Here is a 25,080-nt window from a genome sequence, read left to right on the forward strand (position 1 = left end):
GCATCGTGCCGCCATCTTTTCCCATTGAGGTTGGGTAAGACTAGAACTAGAGTTCACAGGTTCAGGTTGAAATGTGAAATATTTAAGGGGAGCCTGAGGAGGTACTTTTTTACTCAGAGGATAGTGTGATGTGGGACGAGATACCACTGGAAGTGGTGGATGTGGGTTTGATTCCCACATTTCAGGAAAGCTTAGATAAGTACATGGATGGAGGGCTACAGCCCAGGTATGGGTCGATGGGACTAGGCAGAATAACAGTTCGACATGGACAAGACGGGTTGAAGAGTTTGCTTCTGTGCTGTAGTACTCTATGGCTCTAACTCATAAATTAATAAAGTCTTTTACTTCAGTTCCAAAGTAAAAGCTCACATTCCGTTTCTGACCACAAGAATTTTATAATAAACCCTTAATAAATAGGTCTTCCGCTGTCCCTTTCACCCTATGCTTCATAACCTTAACCCTTGACTTTCCATTAAACTAGATTCCCTCTTCCTGAATCTGTCTTAAGCCCCCACATTGCATTCTTACCCCCAATTTCCTCACAATTCTCTCCCCGATCATCTTGTACTGTCCCACAGCCTTACCCTTCTTCCTCACTTTAATTACCCAACCTAACATGTTTCACCTCCACTCATATTACCCCTCTCCCATGTACTTCCATTCTCTACTGTATCCTTTACCCTCTTCACACCTTCTCCCCGCACAATCACTTTACTTAGCCTCACTCCTCCCCTCCTAAACTGCACTCTTCTGCCTAGATCCTATTCTACTCAACTGTTTTTTCCTTCTACCTCTCCTGTCTCTACCCTCCCCTTACCTAAGCATTCTATTGCCTCCCTTCTTCCCCTCCCCATTTCTTCTCCCCCACTTTCCCACTCTTCTGCCTCTTTCTCTCCTCCACTCCCACACTCTCTTCCTTCCCCAATTACTTTTCCCTTTTTCTCCTCTACCACTTGCCATCCTGATCCCAGTTCTCCTTCCTCCTCCTATTGATCTCTTCCTCCGTCTCCCAGTCTCTCCTCTGCTCTCCTCTATTAGCTTCCCACCACTCCTTCTGCTACTTTCCTACTTCCTTCCCCACCTCCTTTTCTCAGTCATCCTCCCTCAGCCCCCCCGCTTTCTTCCCTCACCCCACCCTCTCCCCTCTCCCGTCCTGTCTTTCCTCTATTTGCAGCCTTTCTTGTTCTGCTCCTTCTCCAACTTCGCCCTGATATTGTGTCAATGAGAATCACTCACCACTTGATTGGAGTCCCAGTTGCTTATAATTGAATGATATAGTCACACAACAGATCTGTTCATCAAGCGCATTCTGATAATCAAGGTACCCAATTAAACTAATCCCATTTACCAACACTTGGTCCAGAGCCTTCTATGCCTTGGTGATTCAAAAACTCATCTAGGTGCTTCTTAAAGTTTGTGTCTCTGCTTCCATCAGCCTCTCAGGCAGTGTGTTCCAGATATCAACCACCCTCTGGGTGAAAAATACTTCCTGAGATTCCCTCTAAACATCATAATCCTTATGCTGTCAAGTTTCAGATTTCTCTGGAATGTGGAGTAGTATCTTATTACCTATGCTCTCTATACTTAACACAGCTTCGAAGCTGCTCTCAAACCCCCCACCTGTCTCTTCGGCTGAGAAACAAACACAATATGTCCAGTCTCTCCTTGTTTCTGAGATGTTCCACCTGTGGCAACATCTTGGTGGATCTCCTCTGCACTCTTTAGGAGGTAATTGTGTCCTTTGTCTAGTGTGTGAGCAGAACTGCAACAATATTCCAGCAGTGCATAAACAATGTTTTGTAAAGTCAGGCCATATCCTCCCTGCTTTTACACTTCATTTCCTGGCTAATGAAGGCAAACATGGTATGTGCTTTCTTCTCCACTGTACATACCTGTGCTGATTTTTGGACTTGTGTGCACCATTCTTTAATAAAATGTATCACTCACACATATTAAATTCCATCTGACCAATTTACCTGTTGATCAATATATATATATCAATATAGACCAAGAATATTCATGTCACGGTGAACAACGCCAACAATTTTCAGTCATCTGTTCAGTGATTTGTGAATTCTGTAAGTGTGAATTTCCGTTTCTGGAACGGCCATAACGCGGACGCGAAGGGATCTATATCCTAGAATGTTGAATTGAGAGTTCTGACCTTTCAAACATGCTTCAGTCATTGACACAATATTATATTCCCACGTACTGATTAATGAAATATTGCCATTTATCGGCAGGATTAAAAATGGTACGTTTTAGGCTAAACAAACCTCGTCAATCCAAGACACTGCCCCTGAAATCAATTGCATTATAGCGAAAATTGCTGAAAATGGAGTAGTTTTATGTAAATTGACAGTTAGGTGCTCCCAAAAAAATATAAACTACTTTGAATAGTGCACTTGTTCATGGGAGCTAAATCTGAATAACACTTAATTATCCATGGGACAGAATTTTTAATATATTTAATGCAGCCAATATTAAATAATAAAATTAATTTTTATCTCGTGATTCTTCACAAATACTAAGTAAACAGTATATTTTGTTATATCCCAAATACTTAGCTAATATGGGGTTCATCAATCGAAAGAACGACTGTCATAAAGGTTACTTATTTTGTTTACGATGCTCTGTAAAATTTACTTCAATATTTTGCACTATATAGCTTTAATTTATTACTACGCAATTTGCCTCTCTACGTCGCTATTTTACTAACCGAAGAACGCTCTACTTCCCCAACGAATGGCGTTTTATACTTACTGTGCAAACTCTCTGTTTCTATTGACGGGACTCCCTGTCAATCAGAGTGCGACGCACAGCATTGGCTGGCGCTGCCTGACGGATCTATCGGCCTCAATAAAGTCATCCAGAAAGAAGGAGACGGCTGAGAGCGTCGATATGGTAAATAATCGCGTTACTCGTGAACAATAATAATTTAGATATGGTGAATTAATTTAATTTAATTTCAAGGTTCTAATTACTCTGCCATCGCAATGGAAGAAACATGATGTGTATACGAGATTGTGATCTTTCTTCGGAATATATATTTTACGGTGAAATTCGGTTATTTCCCCCCCACTCCGCCCCCTTCTCATTACCGCAATGCCCGTTAGTTGGGAAAAGAATCCTGCCATGCAGCGTTTGTTAGCTGGGAAAGGAATCGTGCTGTGTACTGTTTGGTAAATTCCTCAGAGCGATGATGATGGAGAATAAACGATTTGCATCGGTGTTTGTAAATATGCGTGGTGCTGTATTGGCTGCTCCACCACTCACCGTGGAGGAGAAGGCAGTTCTTCATGGCTTCCTCGGCAACTATTGACACACACGCACTGTTCTGCTATACTTTACAAATATGCTTTAACATACAGTAGTTACGTCAGTTCATAAAAACAAAATCACATTTGCATTTTTTTTCTTATTTATAGTATGGTTTCGTAAATCACGCATTGGAATTATTAATACAGCGCAATTATGGTCCTTTGGTGTGGGAAAATATCAAGTAAGTGTAACATGCAAATATCTTAAAATTGCAGACATTTCATCATTATTACCTCAGCTTCACATTACGTTAAATGAGTTTTACGGCTTCGAAATTTATTTGACCTGGAGTCTCAAAATAAATAACAGTAATCGTTAAGCATCCGTCCTCGGCAGCTGTGGAAACTCCAGCGCAGACCTGAAAATCAGTCAGTGTCCACTTAAACGCACTTTCGTTTTGCAGGGTAGGACATTTTATTCTGTAGTGGCACTGAGAGAAATACATGAAACTGCCCTCAGTTCTGTTTGTATTTGGTCATCAAAAACCTTGTGTTAACAGCTACAGTAGATTTTTAATTGACGTAAAATAACTAGCCATTTTCTGCCGGCGAGTTTGCAATATTTATTCCTAAAACTCGCTTTAAAAATGTGTTGTAGAAGATATAAGGATTAAATCATGCCAGAACAGTGATAAGCAACACACATCAAAGTTGCTGGTGAACGCAGCAGGCCAGGCAGCATCTGTAGGAAGAGGTGCAGTCGACGTTTCAGGCCGAGACCCTTCTCAGGACTAACTGAAGGAAGAGTGAGTAAGGGATTTGAAAGTAGGAGGGGGAGGGGGAGGGGGAGGTCCAAAATGATAGGAGAAGACAGGAGGGGGAGGGATAGAGCCAAGAGCTGGACAGGTGATAGGCAAAATGGGATACGAGAGGCTCATGGGACAGGAGGTCCAGGAAGAAAGACAAGGGGGGAGGGGACCCAGAGGATGGGCAAGAGGTATATTCAGAGGGACAGAGGGAGAAAAAGGAGAGTGAGAGGAAGAATGTGTGCATAAAAATGAGTAACAGATGGGGTACGAGGGGGAGGTAGGGCCTTAGCGGAAGTTAGAGAAGTGGATGTTCATGCCATCAGGTTGGAGGCTACCCAGACGGAATATAAGGTGTTGTTCCTCCAACCTGAGAGTGGCTTTATCTTTACAGTAGAGGAGGCCGTGGATAGACATGTAAGAATGGGAATGGGATGTGGAATTAAAATGTGTGGCCACTGGGAGATCCTGCTTGCTCTGTCCGCCAGAGGACTGGGAGACTGCTTTTTTCTGGGAGTCCAACATTTTATTTCATTTGCCACTTCTTTAATGCCTATTCCCCTAAACTACCTAAGTCTCTTTGCAGGCTCCCTATTTCCTCAGCACTACCTGCTCCTCCACCTATCTTTGTATCATCGGCGAATTTAGCCACAAATCCCTTAATACCATAGTCCAAATCATTGACATACATTGTAAAAAGTAACAGTCCCAACACCGACCCCTATGGAACTCTACTGGTAACCGGCAGCCAGCCAGAACAGGATCCCTTTATTCCCACTCTCTGTTTCTGCTGACCAGCCAATGCTCCGCCCACGCTAGTAACTTCCCTGTAATTCCATGGGTTCTTACCTTGCTAAGCAGCCTCATGTGCAGCACCTTGTCAAGGGCTTTCTTAAAATCGAAGTACACCATGTCTACTGCATCTCCTTTGTCTACCCTGCTTGTAATTGCAGTAGGTTTGTCAGGCAGGATCTTCCTTTCAGGAAACCATGTTGGCTTTGGCCTATCTTATGTACCTCCAGGTACGCCCAGACCAGATGAACTGCACCCTAGGGTTCTGAAAGAGTTAGCGGTAGAGATTGTGAAGGCATTAGTAATGATCTTTCAAAAATCATTGGACTCTGGCATGGTACCAAAGGACTGGAAAATTGCAAATGTCACTCCACTCTTTAAGAAAGGAGGAAGGCAGCAGAAAGGAAATTATAGACCAGTTAGCCTGACTTCATTGGTTGGGAAGGTGTTGGAGTCAATTGTTAAGGATAAGGTTATGGAGTACTTGGTTACACAGGACAAAGTAGGACAAAGTTAGCATGGTTTCCTTAAGGGAAAATCTTGCCTGACAAACCTGTTGGAATTCTTTGAGGAGATTACAAGTAGGATAGATAAAGGGGATGCAGTGGATGTTATATATCTGGATTTTCAGAAGGCCTTTGCCAAGATGCCACACATGAGGCTGCTTACCAAGTTAAGAGTCCATGGTATTACAGGAAAGTTACTAGCATGGTTAGAGCATTGGCTGATTGGTAGGAGACAGCAAGTGGGAATAAAAAGATCCTTTTCTGGTTGGCTGCCAGTGACTAGTGGTGTTCGTCAGGGAGCGGTGTTGGGACCACTTTTTTTCTGCTATATATCAATGATTTCGATGATGGAATAGATGGCTTTGTTGGCAAGTTTGCAGATGATAAGATTGGTGGAGGAGCAGGTAGTATTGAGGAAATAGGAAGGCCGCAGAAGGACTTAGATTAGGAGAATGAGCAAGAAAGTGGCAAATGAAATACAATGTTGGAAAATGCATGGTCATGCACTTTGGTAGAAGAAATAAATATGCAGAGTCTTATCTGAATGGGGGAAAATCCAAAAATCTGAGATGCAAAGTGACTTGGGACTCCTTGTGCAGAACACCCTAAAGGTTAACTTGCAGGTTGAGTCGGTAGTGAGGAAGGCAAATACAATGTTAGCGTTCATTTCAAGTGGTCTGGAATATAAGAGCAGGAATGTGATGCTGTGGCTTTATAAGGCACTGGTGAGGCCTCACCTTGAGTATTGTGAACAGTCATGGGCTCCTTATCTAAGAAAAGAGGTGCTGGCTTTGGAGAGGGTTGAGAGGAGGTTTACAAGGATGATTCCAGGAATGAAAGGGTTATCATATGAGGAACATTTGATGGCTCTGGGTCTGTACTCGCTGGAATTTAGAAGGATGAAGAGGGATCTCATTGAAACCTTTTGAATGTTGAAGGCCTAGACAGAGTTAATGTGGAAAAGATGTTTCCCATGGTAGGGGAGTCTAGGACAAGAGGGCACAGCCTCAGGATAGAGAGGCATCCATTTAAAACAGAGATGTGGAGAAATTTCTTTGGCCAGAGGGTGGTAAATTTGTGGAATTTGTTACCACAGGCAGCTATGCAGGCCTGGTCCTCGGGTGTGTTTAAGGAGGAGCTTGATAGGTTCTTGATTGCATATGACATCGAAGGTTATGGGGAGAAGGATGGGGAGTGGGACTGAGGTGGGGGGAGAATCAGCCATGATTGAATGGCGAAGTAGACTCAATGGGCTGAATGGCCTAATTCTGCTCCTGTGTCTTATGTTTTTATGGTCTTATTATTTGGTTTGAAGTTTTAAGGGTTTGGTTAATGGACAGTATTTTGAACTTGTTACACAGTGATTGTGAAAACCTGAAACAAAAAGAGTATTACTAATGTAACCCTCCGGTTCGGTGAGCTGCGATAGTGTGGGGGAAGACACTCTCTGGCCCGCCAAACTTGTGAAATCTCGTTTGTTTGGATGTTGTCTGAAGTTTTCCCCTGTTACAAAGCAGTAACACGAAATAACAAACAGTACACCATATGCAATTAAACGATTTAGCTTTATAATTCTTAATTTGACTAGAAGGTTAGTAGAGAACAAAAAGAAAAAGGCCCATTTTAATGGAACAGTCTAATGCACATGGAGCTCATGCCTTTCCCGTCCTTTCGTTCTCCATCGATTTCCTCCGGGTGTCATTGACTCCAGGCTCCATTCCACGTCCACTCAGTCCTGCAGTCTATGACCTCTCCGTTCTGGCATCTTCTATCTCTGTGTTCTGCCGAACAAAAGCCCGGCAATCCCTCGCTGTCAGGCACATAAGAAAGAAAACCACTCCCCTCATTGGACGCCACATATTCCAAAGCCCCCATTATCTCTAGTCATAACCCAAACACTGCATCTACAGAGAAACCATTACATTAGTAGTGAAACCTTTCCCAGGGGCGTTACACTAGAAATGCCCAGCAATCTTGGTAGCATCTGGAAGAGAGATAAACTGTTTTAATGTTACATATGGATGACTTTATAGCAGGATTGTCTGGTGAAGAATCAGAGGTGGACTGTATGAGTTGTAGGAGGTAGCTTGAGTAGGATTGACACAAGAATTGTTCCATGTGACCCACAGAGTTGGGCAGATCTTGGATACACGTGAGTGCCCATTATTAAATCTTTGATTGTGGAGATGAGTTGAGGAGAAGTTGTTACGTATGAAGAGTACAGGAGGGGGAACTGGTCGGGCCTTTGTTCAAAGTAGAAGCAAAGGTCCTTAAACCATCCTGGTGTGAAGTGGAGGGAGTTGAGGAATTATATGTCCATTAATGAAGCTGGGACCATGAAATTGCTAAAGAGGTGGAAGTTATCCAAGATAATATGGATGTATGTGAGAAGGGAATGGACTGGGAAGCGAGGACAAGTGTCAATTCAGTGAGGCAAGAACAGGCTGAAACAATTAATTTTATAATTCCTTGGTTTAATAAGTTACTTCCACTTCCTTAAAGAGATTTATGTTTGTTACTCTCCACTTTGGTTTACTTCATTTCTAAAAATAAAGAGAATGTTATTTTTTCTCTGATATCTTTTGAAAACTTTGGGATTCTGAAGAATATCTTGTGAACATAAAGTTAAGTAACTGAAGTGACAAGTATTTGAGTATACTTGGGTCTTTGACATGATCTACAAGGATTTCATGTTGTTATTAGGACATATTCTGGAGTCATGGAATATAGCAAATATTAATTTCAACAGCAACCAGTATTTAGATTTGAACATGGATTGTAGATTGGATGTAAAATGCAGCTCAGAACAATGGTCTTCTTGGACTTGCAACTGGGGTCAGATTGCAAACCAGGAAAAACCCTATTGACCTGAGATGTCTGCATGTGCATGAATGCAGCTCAGAGACAGTGGTAATTAACATTCAACCTATGGTATCTGGAGTGTTGGTGTGAATATCCATGTGTTTGAAAGCTATATGTAACTAAAAGGAAGCATTGTCAACCCAAAGTATTGAAGTAAACAATTTCATTGTAGCTATTGAAGCTCTATTGTGTTACCATTGAACTTAAGGGTATAAAAAGCGATGCACTTTGTGTTTATGAGCCTCTTCTAGGAGTCTCTCCAGTATGATTCCTGCTTTTGTGCTGAATAAAGAACTATAACACCAGCTTCATTGTCTTCCAGTGACCTCATTCGTAGTCACAACAGTAATAACATTGGGTAACATCAGATAGGCAAAAGCAATCAGTTTTCTTTAAAATATTTGATTAAACCATAAGAATCAGAATCAGTATAGTTCAGAATCAGAATCTGAATAGTTCCTGCATTTTATGATTTTATTTTGTTTCCTGCTTCTACATTTTTTTTTGCTGTTTGATATTTATTTCCACAGTGGATCTTCCATTTTATTCTCTGAAACCGTTATGAATTAACTGTGTAGCCATCTTCCTCTTTTTCAGGTTCCACCTATTAACTATAGAATGAAAAAAATGCTCGCCATGTAAGGTAGTGGCTCACACAACTGTATTTCAGCTCCGGCGTTGGAGTCTAGAGTTCAGTCCCTGCACCCTCCGTAAGGAGTCTGTACATCCTCCCTGTCCAATATGTGGGTTTTCTCCGGGTGCTCTGGTTTCCTTTCACAGTCCAAAGATGTACCGGTTAGTAGGTTAATTGGTCATTGTAGATTGTCCTTTGATTAGGTTAGGGTTAAATAAGGGGTTGTTAGTGTTGCGGGACATCTTGGCTCGAAGGGCCAGAAGGGCCTATTCTGTGTTGTATCACTAAATAAATAAAATGCAGAGGAAATGATTTTGAAAAGCTGCCCATCTTTTAAGCAGCCATGAAGTCAACCACATATGTGGTAAGAACAGAGAGCCATATTGGAATGAACCCATCCTAGTTTATTTCTGATTAATTAGATCATTAAGTCAAAACAATACCTCCCTGGGAATTCTCATTATTGGACCCAATTAACCATGAAGTAACTTACACCAGTCTTTGAAAATCCGTGCCAGTTTAATTCCCGTTTGCTTTCAACAACTTACGTTAACCAGACCAGTAGGAAAGTGTCAAAACCTGTGCACATTCACAGAATGCTGGAGGAACTCTACAAGTGAGACATCATGTATGGAGAGGAATAAACAGTTAGTGTTTTGGGCCTAGACCATTCCTCAGGCCTGATAAATGTTTCGGTCCAAAATGAAAACTGTTTATTCCCCTCCATAGATTCTGCCTGACTTACTGAGTTCCTCCAGCATTTTCTGTGTGTTGCTCAAAATTTCTAGCATCTGCAGAATCTTTTGTGTTTATTTGTGCACATCCTTCCCTTTCGAATGATTACAAGTAGTGATATTTTGCCACTGATTTCTATATTCTCGAAACTTTCTCATCGTTACTTCAAAGTGCATGGTAACAATGATTCGTTATCTATGGATTTCCACAGGAGTTCTTGTCAAGCGATTCATGGAAGTCCTGAAAATAAAAGCATAAACAGCAATGGAAGAAGACTGTGTGAACTTCTGCAGAAACTCATTGTTAATCGTGTATCATATTTTCTCATTGTTTTCTTGTTGTAGAAAAGAAGCACAGGTGGATGTAGAAGGACAATTTTTGGTACGGATTATTTATGACGATTCTAAAACATATGATTTAATCAGTGCAGCAAGCAAAGTCCTAAGTAAGTATTTTTTTTACTTCAATGACTTTTGGTAATAGAACCAAATAGATCGATCACTTGTTTTCCACAAAGTAAACTATTATGTCTTTATCATGAGATCCACAGCCTAATTGTTTTGATTTTGTTGACAAGTAGTTTCAGTTCACTCAGTTGCTTTGATTCTTGAAGATCAGCTTTTTCCTCTGCACATGTGAGTGTAGAGATTTTGAGTGTGATAGTGATATTGCCCCAGTATTCTAGGCATGAGTGTGTGGCTGGAGGAAAACACACAGATTGTCACATCTCTCTGATTGTAACCTTGCAGAACATAGCTCTTTAGAAAGGCTAAGATAGCATGTGTCCCCATTAAATGCCTCTTCCCATGACTACATCTATTGCAACTGTGGAGCCTGTTATGGCACTCCCACCCAAAAAGAACATGTCAGAAGGATCTTCAGGATTGCACCCATTTTGGATAACTTCCAAGTCCTTCACCGTGAGCAGTTTGAGTGACACTTTCTATTAGTGTTGCTAGAAAACAAGGAATGTTATGGAAGTATGATTGCCAAATCCAGTCCTGCCTTGGTAATGTTCCAGTGATTGAGTCTGATGTTAACACAGGTTGTCTAAAACAGAAAAGCTTTCAAATATGTTTCATGAGATGAAGTACTTGGTTCTATTTCCAGAGTGACACAATGCAACCTAGATATCGTTGCAAAGGTATTCCACTTGAATTAAAAATCAGGTCTCAATTGCATAAAATTGGGGGCCAATAATATGGTACACTGTTTAATTCAAGACAATTCTATTTTTTTCATTTTTACCATAAAAAGGAATGATATCCTATATCCCCATTCTATACCCAGTTTTTGCATACTCTTTGCAACATTTTAATTTTCCCACTTATAGTCTCTTTGTATCATCAGCAAAGTTGAAATTGTTAACATCTGTGAAGAGTTAAGTACACTTCAGTATCGATGGCAACGTGGTGCAACTGGTGGAGCTATTTCTTATAACTCCAGTGACACAAGTTCAGTCTTGACCTCTGATACCGCCCTTGCCTTTCGGAGTTGACACTTTCCATCTGGAGCTGTGTCATCGTCCTTCAGGAGATTCCTCTTGCATCCCTTTGCTGCTCGCGTCCCAATCCTCTGGTTTATTGATCTTTCTAATATTGTATGAAGGGGGGATTTTGCAAAGCTTTATAGATAATGTAAGCACCTCTTGGATTATATTGAAATAAGGGTGGAAGTTTACAGTTAAGGCACTGAGCAGCATCCATCATCAGGGATCCCCACCATTCAGGACATGCTCCCTTCTCGCTGCTGCCATCTGGAGGGTGGTACAAGAGCCTCAGGACCACACCACCAGGTTCAGGAACAGTCATTACCCCTCAACCATCAGGATCTTGAACCAGAAGGGATACCTTCACTCAACTTCACTTGCCCCATCACTGAACTGCTCCACAGCCTATGGACTCACTTTCAAGGACTCTTCATCTCATGTTCTCGATATTTATTGCTTATTTATTTATTATTATTGCATTTTCTCTTTCATATTTGCACAGTTCGTTGTCCTTTGCACATTGGTTGTTTTGTTGGCCCCGTTGGGTGCTGTTTTTCATAGATTCTGTTGTTTTTCTAGGATTTACTGTGTATGGCTGCATGAAGATGAATCATCTCAGGGTTGTATATAGTGACATATATATACTTTGATAATAAATTTACGTTGAACTTTGAGAGAAATTCTATTAGAAATTGTGGACAGTTACCAATATGTAACCTTTATTTTATTTCACTCTACTAATGTGGTATAATACATAGGATGGTGGGGTGGAGATAGGTCTCTACCAATGGAGGTGCAAGGCACTTCTTCCTTCTGTTACCCTGCAGATCACCCTTGGGCAGGGTGTAGCACTTGCTTAGCACGTCCCCACCCCCCAGAAGTTGGATGGTCGTATGATCAGCGGGCACATATCACAAGTCCTGGTTATGTGACCACTGACACCAGGCAGACAGTCTCTGAAGAGTATTGATAATGGTTGGGGTCACCCATCTTGTAAAGGCACTGCCCAGAAGAAGGCGATGGCAAACGACTTCTGTAGAAAAAATTGCCACAAACAATTGTGGTCATGGAAAGGCCATGATCACCCATGTCATATGATGTGGCACATAATGAACAAATGAGTATGTGGTAAGAGTAAGCAAACAAGAGTCCACGAGAGGCATTGGCCAACTAAATGACTTCCATTACCTGGATAATGGATGTGAAAGGCAGTGCAACAGCCAAAGCTGGTGGGCCTGATTATTAGCAAAGACTGAATATTCTCCCTAACAGGTCAAAGGTTCCAAGCTGGAGGATGCAAAGTGAGAAATTATAAAACCGTAACTGTTTGGACTTATTTGTTGTCAGGCCGTAGAATTTGGAGAATCTGGAAAATTCCCTTGACCATATAAATTAATCTGTCAAAATGAGAATGGTACAATTGGTATGAATTGACTCAGTGCAAATAAGTAAAGGTGGTGGATTGGTGTATGCTTTAGATTGGGAGTTTGTCTCCAAGTCTGAAGCTTTCTATGATGGGTGAGAAGTCTTTCTTAAGGCACAAACAAGAGAGAATCTGCAGATGCTGGAAATCAAAGTAAAACACACAAAATGCTGGAGGAACTCAGTTGCCTGGCCTGCTTAGTTTCTCCAGCATTTTGTGTGCATTACTCTTTCTTAAAGGTTTATATTGTGAAGTGGGATTACTTTTAAGTTTTTGGCAGGTGAGCCGAATGCCTTCATTTTCTGTAAATTTCTGTGATACTGTTCTGATGAATGATTAAGACTCCAGTATCATTGACTTTTCAACCAGAATGCGTTTGAGTTAGGAAGGCAGTTGTTGAGAATGGTATGTTCATAAGTGTGATTTATGGAAATCTGGAAAGGTTTATATATTTTCTTTGACTTTCTAGGATGTAAATTCTGTTTAGTCTGTAGCACAAACTGGACATTATTGGATTTCTCTTCTGTTCCATGTTTCATCAAATATTTAACTTCGGTTTAGTCATTTCCATTTTGCCAGAAGATATTATGAATATTTTTGCATGATGAGTTATTAAGCTTCTATAAACACAGCCAACTAATAACACAGATGATCAATCTTATTTGAGATTTTTGGAATGAGACCTAACAGTGAGTTATGAGATAATTTCTTTCCAGAAATCAATGCTGGTGAAATTCTGCAGATGTTTGGGAAGATGTTTTTTGAATTCTGCCAAGAATCTGGCTACGATACAATCCTTCGAGTTCTAGGCTCCAATGTTCGAGAGTTTTTGCAGGTAAATGCAAAACTACAACATGTTTCAGTTTAAACATGAGGTATTTTAAAATACTTGCTATAGTGCAATTGCTTGAATTGAAATGTTAAAATTTGTCATACAGCATCATGTCTTTTCGAGATCTTAATGCTACTTGTTTGCTCTTTTCTCATGCCATTGCACATTTTACAAAAAAACATGCACTGCCTATTTAAGTCTACCAATGTTAAGTTTATTCTTCAGTGCCACTCTCCTGTTACGGTGTATCCTAGAGTAAATTATATAGCAAATATAAATTTCAACAGCAGCCAGTCTTCAGATCTGAATGTGGATTGTAGATTGAATTTAAAATGCAGCTCAGAACAATGGTCTTTCTGGAGCGCAGATTGGGGTGATTGCAAACCCAGTCACCTGAGATGTCTGCATACATAACTCCAGAGACAGAGACACCATTCTTGTGTGTGTTGGTGTGAAGATTTGGAGGTGTTTGAAATTATATGCAATGCAAAGGAAGCATTATGAATGCATTGTAATCAAAGAAATCATGCTGTTGTTACCTTTGTTCTTTAACGTATAAAATGTGATGCAATATTTGGTCAGGAGGCCTCTTCTTTCGATAGTGTCGCCAGTCTGATGTCTGCTACTTGTTTTGCTGAACAAAGACTTCTATGTCCACCAGGTCCAGTGTCTCTCTGGTGACTTTGTTCGCAGTCATAACATTTACCCTCGTAGTGCTATAAATGATTCCCTTTCGAATATGTGTCCTGTTCTACTTTGATCGTTATGTCTGTATCTCTCCTCATTCCTGCCCCTAGCTGTGCATGGCTGGTGAATGTTCCAAGTGAGTCTGAAAACACAATATTTACATTATACAAAAATATCATCCTCCCTAATGCATTAGTAGAAGCTATGAAGTTTGTTTGCAATAGTGTTGGCTAACTTGTCAAGGTACAAATATGGCAGTACAGTATTTCACATTAGAAACCATAGAAAAACTACAGCACAGAAACAGGCCTTTTGGCCCTTTTTGGCTGTGCCGAACTATTTTCTGCCTAGTCCCACTGGCCTGCACACGGACCATATCCCTCTATACCCCTCCCATCCATGTATCTGTCCAATTTATTCTTAAATGTTAAAAAAGAACCCGCATTTACCAGCTCGTCTGGCAGCTCATTCCATACTACCACCACTCTCTGTGTGAAGAAGCCCCCGCTAATGTTCCCTTTAAACTTTTCCCCCCTCACCCTTAACCCAACTCTGGTTTTTTTCTCCCCTTGCCTCAGTGGAAAAAGCCTGCTTGCATTCACTTGATCTATACCCATCATAATTTTATATACCTCTATCAAATCTCCCCTCATTCTTCTACGCTCCAGGGACTGAAGTCCTAACCTATTCAACCTTTCTCTGTAACTGAGTTTCTCAAGTCCTGGCAACATCCTTGTAAACCTTCTCTGCACTCTTTCAACCTTATTTATATCCTTCCTGTAATTTGGTGACCAAAACTGAACACAATACTCCAGATTCGGCCTCACCAATGCCTTATACAACCTCATCATAACATTCCAGCTCTTATACTCAATACTTTGATTAATAAAGGCCAATGTACCAAAAGGTCTCTTTACGACCCTATCTACCTGTGACGCCACTTTTAGGGAATTTTGTATCTGTATTCCCAGATCCCTCTGTTCCACTGCACTCCTCAGTGCCTTACCATTAACCCTGTATGTTCTACCTTGGTTTGTCCTTGCAACGTGTAATACCTCACACTTGTCAGTATTAAACTCCATCTGCCATTTTTCAGCCCATTTTCCCAGCTGGTCCAAGTCCCTCTGCAGGCTCTGAAAACCTTCCTCACTGTCTACTACACCTCCAATCTTTGTATCATCAGCAAATTTGCTGATCCAATTTACCACATCATCATCCAGATCATTGATATAGATGACAAATAACAATGGACCCAGCACTGATCACTGTGGCACACCACTAGTCACAGGCCTCCACTCTACTACCACTCTTTGGCTTCTTCCATTGAGCCAATGTCTAATCCAGTTTACCACCTCTCCATGTATACCTAATGACTGAATTTTCCTAACTAACCTCCCATGCGGGACCTTGTCAAAGGCCTTACTGAAGTCCATGTAGACAATATCCACTGCCTTCGCTTCATCCACTTTCCTGGTAATCTCCTCGAAAAACTCCAGTAGATTGGTCAAACATGACCTACCATGCACAAAGCCATAAGTCCCAGTCTATCCAAATGCTTGTAGATTCTGTCTCTTAGTACTCCCTCCAATAACTTACCTACTACCGACGTTAAACTTAGCGGCCTATAATTTCCTGGATTACTTTTCGATCCTTTTTTAAACAACGGAACAACATGAGCCACTCTCCAATCCTCCGACACTTCACCCGTAGACAGCGACATTTTAAATATTTCTGCCAGACCCCCTGCAATTTCAACACTAGTCTCCTTCAAGGTCCGAGGGAACACCCTGTCAGGTCCTGGGGATTTATCAACTTTAATTTTCCTCAAGACAGCAAGCACCTGCTCCTTTTCAATCTGTACAGTTTCCATGATCTCACTACTTGATTCCCTTAATTCCATAGACTTCATGCCAGTTCCTTTAGTAAGTACAGACGCAAAGAACCTATTTAAGATCTCCCCCATTTCCTTTGGTTCCGCACATAGCCGACCACTCTGATATTCAAGAGGACCAATTTTATCCCTTACAATCTTTTTGCTCTTAATATACCTTGTTACGTACCCCGTAACTGGGTTGCCAAACCAGCAGAAATGGATCACTCAGTTGGAGTCTGGATTACTAGAACTAAGAAAGTTTTATTAAAGAAACAAGCAACACAGTAATCGAAAGGATAATAAATGCAACAGTTTAGCAATGATAAACACACGTGCACAGAATTAAGATAACAGCATCAATCAAGCTCTATCGTTGTCAAGGGGTAAATGACCAAATTTCAAAGTGACACAAAAGTTCAGTCCAATTTAGTTCAGTTCGCAGTAATCGTTGCCATGGCGATGGACAACGTGGGGGGAGGGAGAGAGAGAACGGGAACGACTGATCATTCAGAATGGCTTCCACTCACAGACCGGCGATATTGCTCACAGGCAGCTTTCGGGCGAGTCCTTTGTGATGTCACCTGAGGTCACCGACTGTGACCCCTCCTCCAGATGCGGTCGATCCTCTGCAGTGAACCCGGCACCCAAGCGAGAGTGGACACACACTGGGTTCCCGCTGATTGTACCTTTCCACCCTGTGCGTTTAAGGTACGGTACTTCCCACCGACTCGTGAGAGGCGCACCACTTCCAGGGTCTTGTTACCTCGGGGGTCGTGTGTGTCCTGCCTTAGTGAACCTGTCCCTTTTTATCCCCCTGCTGGGATATCGCCTGTCCATCACTTCAAACAGTTCAGGGTTCAAAGGGGGGAGCCGCTCCAGACAGCTCTCTCTCCCGTCCCTTCATTACACATCTCCAGATGCTGCTTCATTGTTTCTTATCTCTCCTTCCCCTGAGGACAGGTGGCAGACCAACTGCTGATGCCACTGATGCTAACCCAGGCCAGCAAACATCTTAATTTTATGTGTATTCTCGTCACAACCTGTAAAAGCTCTTTGGATTATCCTTCACTTTGACTGCCAAGGCAACCTCATGTCTTCTTTTAGCCCTCCTGATTTCTTTCTTAAGTATTTTCTTGCACTTCTTATACTCGTCAAGCACCTTATTTACTCCCTGTTTCCTATACATGTCATACAACTCCCTCTTCTTCTTTATCAGAGTTGCAATATCCCTTGAGAACCAAGGTTCCTTATTCACATTCACTTTGCCTTTAATCCTGACAGGAACATACAAACTCTGCACTCTCAAAAATTTCTCCTTTGAAGGCCCCCCCACCTACTGATCACATCTTTGCCAGAGAACAACCTGTCCCAATGCACGCTTTTTAGATCCTTTCTCATTTCTTCAAATTTGGCCTTCTTCCAGTTCAGAACCTCAACCCTAGGACCAGATCTATCCTTGTCCATGATCAAGTTGAAACTAATGGTGTTATGATCACTGGAACCAAAGTGCTCCCCTACACAGACTTCCGTCACTTGTCCTAACTCGTTTCCTAACAGGAGACCCAATATTGCATCCCCTCTAGTTGGTCCCTCTATATATTGATTTAGAAAACTTTCCTGAACACATTTTACAAACTCTAAACCATCTAGATCCCTAACAGTATGGGAGTCCCAACCAATATATGGAAAATTATAATCCCCTACCACCACAACTTTATGTTTCCTGCAGTTGCCTGCTATCTCTCTGCAGATTTGCTCTTCCAATTCTCGTTGACAATTGGGTGGTCTGTAATACAATCCCACTAATGTGGCCATACCTTTCCTGTTTCTCAGCTCCACCCATAAGGACTCAGTAGACAAGCCCTCTAATCTGTCCTGCCTGAGCACTGCTGTAATATTTTCCCTAACAAGCAATGCTACTCCCCCACCTTTCATTCCCCTGCCTCGATCACATCTGAAACATCGGAACCCTGGAATATTAAGCTGCCAGTCCTGCCCCTCCTGTAGCCAAGTTTCACTGATTGCTATAACGTCATAATTCCACGTGTCAATCCACCCCTCAACTCATCCACCTTCCCCGCAATACTCCTAGCATTGAAATATATACCCCTCAGAAGATTTTTACCACCACTCACAACCTTTCTATTAGCAGATTTGCTTGAACTTTTAACATCATTTATTTTCACCCCAGCCACACTGTCAGCTCTGGCACTCTGGTTCCCATCCCTCTGCAAATCTAGTTTAAAGCCTCCCCAATAGCACTAACAAACCTCCCTGAAAGGATATTGGTCCCCCTGTGGTTCAAGTGTAACCCGTCTCTCTTGTACAGGTCCCACCTTGCCCCAGAAGAGGTCCCAATGATCCTGAAATCTGAAACCCTGCCCCTTATACCAGTTCCTCAGCCACTTGTTCATCCTCCAGACCATCCTATTCTTACCCTCACTGGCACGTAGCACAGGTAGCAATCCTGAGATTACCACCCTTGAGGTCCTGCTTTTCAACTTCCTACCAAGCTCTTTATACTCACTCTCCAGGACCTCCTCACTCTTCCTTGCTATCTCATTGGTACCGATGTGCACCACAACATCTGGCTGATCACCCTCCCACTTCAGAATGTCATGCAAGCAATTAGAGACATCCTTGACCCTGGCATCCGGGAGGCAACAAACCATCCTGGATTCTCTGTCATGACCACAGAACCTCCTATCTACACCTCTAACTATCGAATCCCCTATCACTACCGCTCTCCTCTTTTTCCACTCTCCCTTCTGCACTGCAGAGCCAGACTCAGTGCCAGAGATCCGGCTACTGCAGCTTGTCCCAGGTAAGTCATTCCCCCCCCAACAGTATCCAATGCAGTATACTTGTTGAGGGGAATGGCCACAGGGGAACCCTGCTCTGCCTGCCCTTTCCTCTTCCCTCGCCTGACAGTGACCCAATTTCCTCTCTTCTGCTCCTTTGGCATAACTACCTCCCTGTAGCTACTATCTATAATCTCCTCATTCTCCTGAATGATCCGCAGGTCATCCAGCTCCTGCTGCAGTTCCCTAATGTGGTTTGCCAGGAGCTGCAGCTGGCTGCACTTCTTGCAGGTGTCATTGTCAGGGACACCGGAGGGCTCCCTGACTTCCCATATCCTGCAAGAGGAGCATTCCAACATCCTGCCTGGCATTCTCTCTACTCTAAACAATCTGAACAAAAAATTTACCGGAACCTACCTTGGCCTCTGCCTGTTCTCGCTGAAGCCTGTTGAGCCAAAGCCGTCCCACTCTGACTCAGTCCACTCTGATGTTGGCCGCTACAACGATGGCCACTGTATATGGTGGTCTGCTTTTAAACCTTGGCGCGCTACATCACGTGCCTGCGCAGTGCAGACTCTTCTCCCCGAGCAGTGTTTAAAAAAAACGACTTTTTTTATCTGGTCAGGGATTGTTTCTCTAAGCCCCAAGCTTGAGAAATATATTGTTGACCTTTTGTCCATAAGTCTTGTCTGAGAGCACACCCAGAGTGGCCACTATTCATAATTGCCTTTTAACTTTTTTTCTCTCTGTTCTCTTTCATTCTTAATCATTCTGCTTTTTGCAGCAAGGCCTGTGCCTTTGCAATATCCAGATCATGTACCACGTCGTAGATGCCAAAAAAGCATGAGGTCCTATCCAGAGAGCATGGTGCCTACTGAGTTACTTACTCAGGAAGAATCTGATAGCAGTCTTACCTGAGCTCATGATGACCCTTGGACTGTGATTGTAATTGCATTCTCTAGGACAACATGTCTGGGATGAAATGGATAGAGGAACTAAAACTAAAGCAGAGTAGCTTTGTTTCCAAGAGCTAACCAGCCAATTGGTGAGGAAGAATCATAGAACGCTACAGCTCTTTGGCCTATGTAGTCCATACCGAACTATTAATCTGCCTAGTCCCATCAACCTGCACCCAGACCATACCCCTCCCATCCATGTACTTATCAGAATTTCTATTAAGTGTTGAAATTGACTCCACATCTACCACTTGCACTGGCAGCTTATTCCATACTGAGTAAGATGTTCCTCTCGTGTTCCTCTTAAACTTTTCACCTTTTACCCTTAACTCATGACCTCTAATTGTAGTCTCACCCAACTCAGTGGAAAAAGCTTGCATGTATCTTATCTATATCCCTCATAATTTTGTACACGTCTATCAAATCTCCCCTCAATCATCTACATTCGAAGGAATAAAGTCCTAGCCTACTCAGCCTTTCTCTATAACTCAGGGCCTCAGGTCCCAGCAACATCCTTGTAAGTTTTCTCTGTACGCTTTCAAACTTGTTTACATCTTCCCTGTAGGTAGGCAGATAAAACGACACACAGTGTTCTAAATTAGGGCTCACCAATGTCTTATACAATTTCAACATAACATCCCAACTCTTGTACTCAGTACATTGATTTATGAAGGCCAATGTGCCAAAAAGTTTCTTCATGACCCTATCTACCTGTATTGCCACTTACAGGGAATTCTGGATCAGTATTCCGAGATCCCTCTTTTCCACCACACTCGTCAGTACCCTACTGCTCACCATGTAAGACTTACCCTGGTTGGTCTTCCAAAAGTACAGCAATTGTAGGCATTATTTTCCATCTACCATTTTTCTAGCTGGTCCAGATTCTGCTGCAAGCTCTGATAGTCTTCCTTACTGTTTGCTACAGCGGCAATGTTGGTGTCATCTGCAAATTTGTGGATCCAGTTTACCACATGGGTTCAGATCATTGATATAGATGACAACGACAACAACGGACCCAGCACCAATCCTTGTGGCACACCACTTGTCACAGACCTGCTGACAACCATCTACCACCACTGTCAGGCTTCTCCCATGAGGCCAATGTCTAATCCAATTTACTACCCGATCTTGAATGCTAAGTATCTGAACCTTCTTGACCAGCCTCCCATATGGGGCCATGTCAAAGGCTTTGCTAAAGTCCATGTAGACAAAATCTACTGCCTTGTCTTCATCAGCTTTCGTGGCAACTTCTTCGAAAAACTATCAGATTGGTGGACACAACCTACAATGCATAAAGCCCTGCTGACTATCCCTAAACAGTCCCTGTCTATCCAAATACTTGTAAATCCAGTCTCTTAGAATGCCTCCCAATAACTTTCCCACTACTGATGTCAGGCTCACTAGCCTATAATTTCCTGACTTACTCTTAGAGCCTTTCTTAAACAATGGAACAATATTAACTATCCTGCAATCCTCCAGCATCTCACCCATAGCTAAGGATGTTTTAAATGTCTCATCTAGGGCCCCTGTAATTCCTGACTAGTCTGCCATGTCTGAAGGGAAACCTTCTTGGGCCCATAGGGTTTATCCATCCTAATTTATCCTCAAGACAGTAAACACCTCCTCTTCTGTAATCTGTATATGTCTCATGATCTACATTGCCTGACATCCATAGACTCTGTGTCTGTCTCCCAAGTAAATACAGATGCCAAAAATTAATTTAAGATCTTCCCCTAATCTTTCAAATCCATGCATAGGTTTCTACTCTGATATTCCAGAGGAACAATTTTGCCTCTTGTTATTTTTTTGCTTTTAATATATCTGTAGAATCCCTTAGGATTCTTCTTTACCTTTTCTGCTAGAGCAACCTCACGCCTTCTTTTAGCTGTCCTGATTTCCTTCTTAATTGTTCTCTTATACTCCTCAAGTACCTCATTTGTTCCTACCTGCTTATATGTGCTATGTGGTTCCTTCTTTTTCCTAACCTGGGCTCAATATATCCTCAAAACCAAGGTTCCCTAAACCTGTTATCCTTGCTTTTTATTCTGACAGGAACATGCAAACTTTACTGTCAAAATTTCACTCTTGAAGTCCTTGGAAATACCAAGTACACCTTTCCAGCAAACAGCCTGTCAGATCTTTTCTGATACCATAAAAATTGGCCTTTTTCAATTTAGAATCTGAACCCAAGGACCAGACCTATCCTTCTCCATAACTACATGAAACTAACGGTGTTATGATCATTAGATGCAAAGTGTTCTCCTACACAAACTTCTGTCATCTGCTCTGTCTTATTCCCTAATAGGAGATCTAGTATTGCATTCCTCTAGTTAGGACTTCTATGTACTAAGGAAGCTTTCCTGAATATATTTCACAAACTCGTTCCCATCCAGCCCTTTTACCGTATAGGAGTCCCAATCAATATGCGGAAAGCTAAGACAGCCTGTTATTACAGCCTTAAGTTTCTTGCAACAGCTTGCGTTCCCTCTACAAATTTATTCCTCTAAATCCTGTGAACTGTTGGGTGGTCTATAATATAATCCCATTAATGTGGTCATACCTTTCTTATTCTTCAGTTCCACCCATAAAGCCTCACTAGATGATTTCTCTGGTCTGTCCTGTCTAAGCATTGACGTAATCCTTCCCACTTGTTTATGTCTAAGTGTATGGCAGCGGTCCCCAACCACCGGGCTGCGGACTGGCACCGGGCCGCGAGGAAACGATATGATTTGGCAATATGAGTCAGCTGCACCTTCCCTCATTCCCTGTCACGGCCACTGTTGAGCTTGAACGCATGCGAGGTCATTACCCACGTGTCATCCATGTCAGCGCAGGAAGGAGATCAACTCCTCGAGCTTGCAAATGACGGCAGGCTGAAAAGTATGTTTGACATAACATCTCTGCCAGCATTCTGGATCAAAGTCAAGGCTAAATATCCTGAGATAGTCACGAAAGCATTGAAAACGTTGCTTCCATTTCCAACATACCTCTGCAATGAATGCAACAAAAACTAAATTGTGGAATTGACTGGACATAAGGAACCTCTTCGAGTATCGCTGTCTCCCATCACCCCTCGATGGCGCCGTCTTGTTGCAGGGAACAAGTATTCAGCCCAGGGCTCCCACTAATTCAGCGATATTGGTGTGTTGCAATGATTTTATATGTTCATACGGGGAAAATATGTGCTGTGTGTTTAATATCCAAATGTTACTTAGAATGTTATGATGCTATTGACTTATAAGTGACTTATATGACCATATAACAATTACAGCATGGAATCAGGCCATCTCTGCCCTTCTAGTCCGTGCCGAATGCTATTCTCACCTAGTCCCACTGACCTGCACTTAGCCTATAATCCTCCATTCCTTTCCTGTCCGTATAGCTATCCAATTTTTCTTTAAATGATAATATCGAACCTGCGTCTACCACTTCTACTGGGAGTTCGTTCAACACTTACTTCAAGCTCCCCTGTCCTCCCCTGATAATTGACTTATTACTATAATCATGCGAGGAAAATAAGCGCTGTGTGTTTAGTATTAAATTCGTTAGATAAACACTTTTAGAAATGAAATTGAGTGTATTAGCCACTTATCACCTATATTTCGGTCGTGATTAACACTCCCCCCGAACAGAATCGCCAAAAACGATTTGTAGAAAAAAATCGGCACTCATGCATGCGCACTGGTCATTGGAGTCTTTCTCGGGGTAAACACAAAGTATTTGACTGCCACTCTTGTCCATTGGCAACCCTATCCCTCCCCCCGGGTCAGCCGGTCCACAAGAATATTGTCAATAATAAATCCGCATTGCAAAAAAGGTTGGGGACCCCTGATCTATGGAACCCCCCCCAAACATTGAGCTGCCAGTCCTGCCCCTCCTACAACCAAGTCTTAGTTTTGGCTACAATGTCGTAATTCCATGTGCTGATCCATGCCCTAAGCTCATCCACCTTTCTTACAATACTCCTTACATTGAAAAGTTCAGAACATTAGTCGCACTAAGCCCAATCTTTTAGATTCCTGACTTTTTATGTAGGTTTAACAACATCTTTCTGCACAACCACTCCACTATCTGTTCTAGTGCCCTGGTTCCCATTCCCCTGCAATTCTGATTTAACAAACCCCCCCCCCCACCCCCGTGCAGCGCAAGCAAACCTCCCCAGTGGGATATTAATCCCCCTCCAGTTCGGGTGCAAACTGTCCTGTCTGTATAGGTCCTACCATCCTGGAAGAGAATCCAATGATCCCAAAATCTGATGCCCTCCTTCCTGCACCATTTCCTTTGCATGTGTTAAACTGTAAGATCTTCCTATTTCTGGCCTCACTAGCATGTGGCACGGGTGGCAATCCTGAGATAACAACTCTGGAAGTCTTGTCTTTTAACTTAGCAACTAACTCCCTGAAGTCACTTTGTAGGACCTCGTCATCCCTCCTACCCATGACGTTGGTACCGGGAATCTCATTTTCTCCCATTGAACCTTCTTTCTGTTCCCCAACCAACGAATTTCCTATTACTACAACTGACCCTCTTCTCCCCTCTTCCCTTCTGAGCCACAGAGCCAGACACTTGACTGCTGTGGCTTTTCTCTGCTAGGCCATTCCCCCCTAACAGTATCCTAAGCGATATACCTGTTATTGAGAATGGCTACAGGGGGTCTCTGCATGGGCTGCCCTCTTAACATCCTTGTCCTGCACCTTGGATGTAACTACCTCCATGTATATCCTGTCGATCAACCCCTCAACCTCCTGAATGATCTGGGGTACATCCAGTTCCAGCTCCAACTCCTTACGCGTTTTGTTAGAAGCTGGATGCACTACTTGCAGGTGTAGTCACCCGGGACACTGGAGGTCTCCTTGCCTTCCCACATCCCACAAGAGGAACATTCCACTATCCAGCCTGGCATCTCCTCTGCTCTAAATGTGCAATAAGGAAGACTAAATAACAGAAAAAAATGTACCTTTGGCTTCCCATCCCCTTGCCGAACCTCAATGAATTGAAGCCTCAACTCCCTCCTCTAACACTGGCCCACTCACAGAATGACTGCTCTGCTTAAACCGAATTTCTTGTTATTGGTCTTTGCCATTCACATAATTATGCACAGTCCAACGTCTACTGAAAAAGTGACAATTGCCCCATCTCATTTTCTTAAACTTTCTCTCCCTCTATGCAGTCTGATGTCTCCTCGGAAACTATGGTGCAAAAAATGCCGACTGCCCCCTTCACTTCTTTTAATCTCTTCTATGCCATCTGATGTCTTCTTGAGAACTGTGGCACGTGGAAAAAAAAGTTGGCTGAATCCTGGCAGGCATTACGAATGGTCTTAGGTTGAATGAGCATTACAATGTTCCTGGATGCATAGCATCCTTCATTTTCCTACTGGTCGTTCAAGCTGGATATTCACAGAATGGCAGCATTTTCATTTGC

The 25,080-nt window shown here is 42.5% G+C and overlaps 1 protein-coding gene across 2 annotated transcripts in view; it reads left to right on the forward strand.

Annotated features, from left to right (window-relative positions):
• The first annotated feature begins 2,841 nt into the window (after positions 1–2,841).
• gucy1b1 (guanylate cyclase 1 soluble subunit beta 1) overlaps positions 2,842–25,080 on the forward strand; it is a 41,272-nt gene continuing 19,033 nt past the window's right edge. The window contains exons 1-4 of one of the 2 annotated variants that reach the window (XM_063045022.1): positions 2,856–2,904; positions 3,429–3,502; positions 9,940–10,040; positions 13,224–13,342. In XM_063045022.1, the coding sequence (XP_062901092.1) occupies positions 2,902–2,904; positions 3,429–3,502; positions 9,940–10,040; positions 13,224–13,342 (297 nt within the window). In that variant the 5' untranslated portion in view covers positions 2,856–2,901. Of the gene's footprint in view, positions 2,905–3,428; positions 3,503–9,939; positions 10,041–13,223; positions 13,343–25,080 lie in introns of both variants that reach the window. The other variant, XM_063045023.1, reaches the window with a different exon arrangement.

The sequence above is a fragment of the Mobula hypostoma genome, chromosome 4 (genome assembly GCF_963921235.1).
Source record: "Mobula hypostoma chromosome 4, sMobHyp1.1, whole genome shotgun sequence".
In the NCBI taxonomy this organism is placed as follows: domain Eukaryota; kingdom Metazoa; phylum Chordata; class Chondrichthyes; order Myliobatiformes; family Myliobatidae; genus Mobula; species Mobula hypostoma.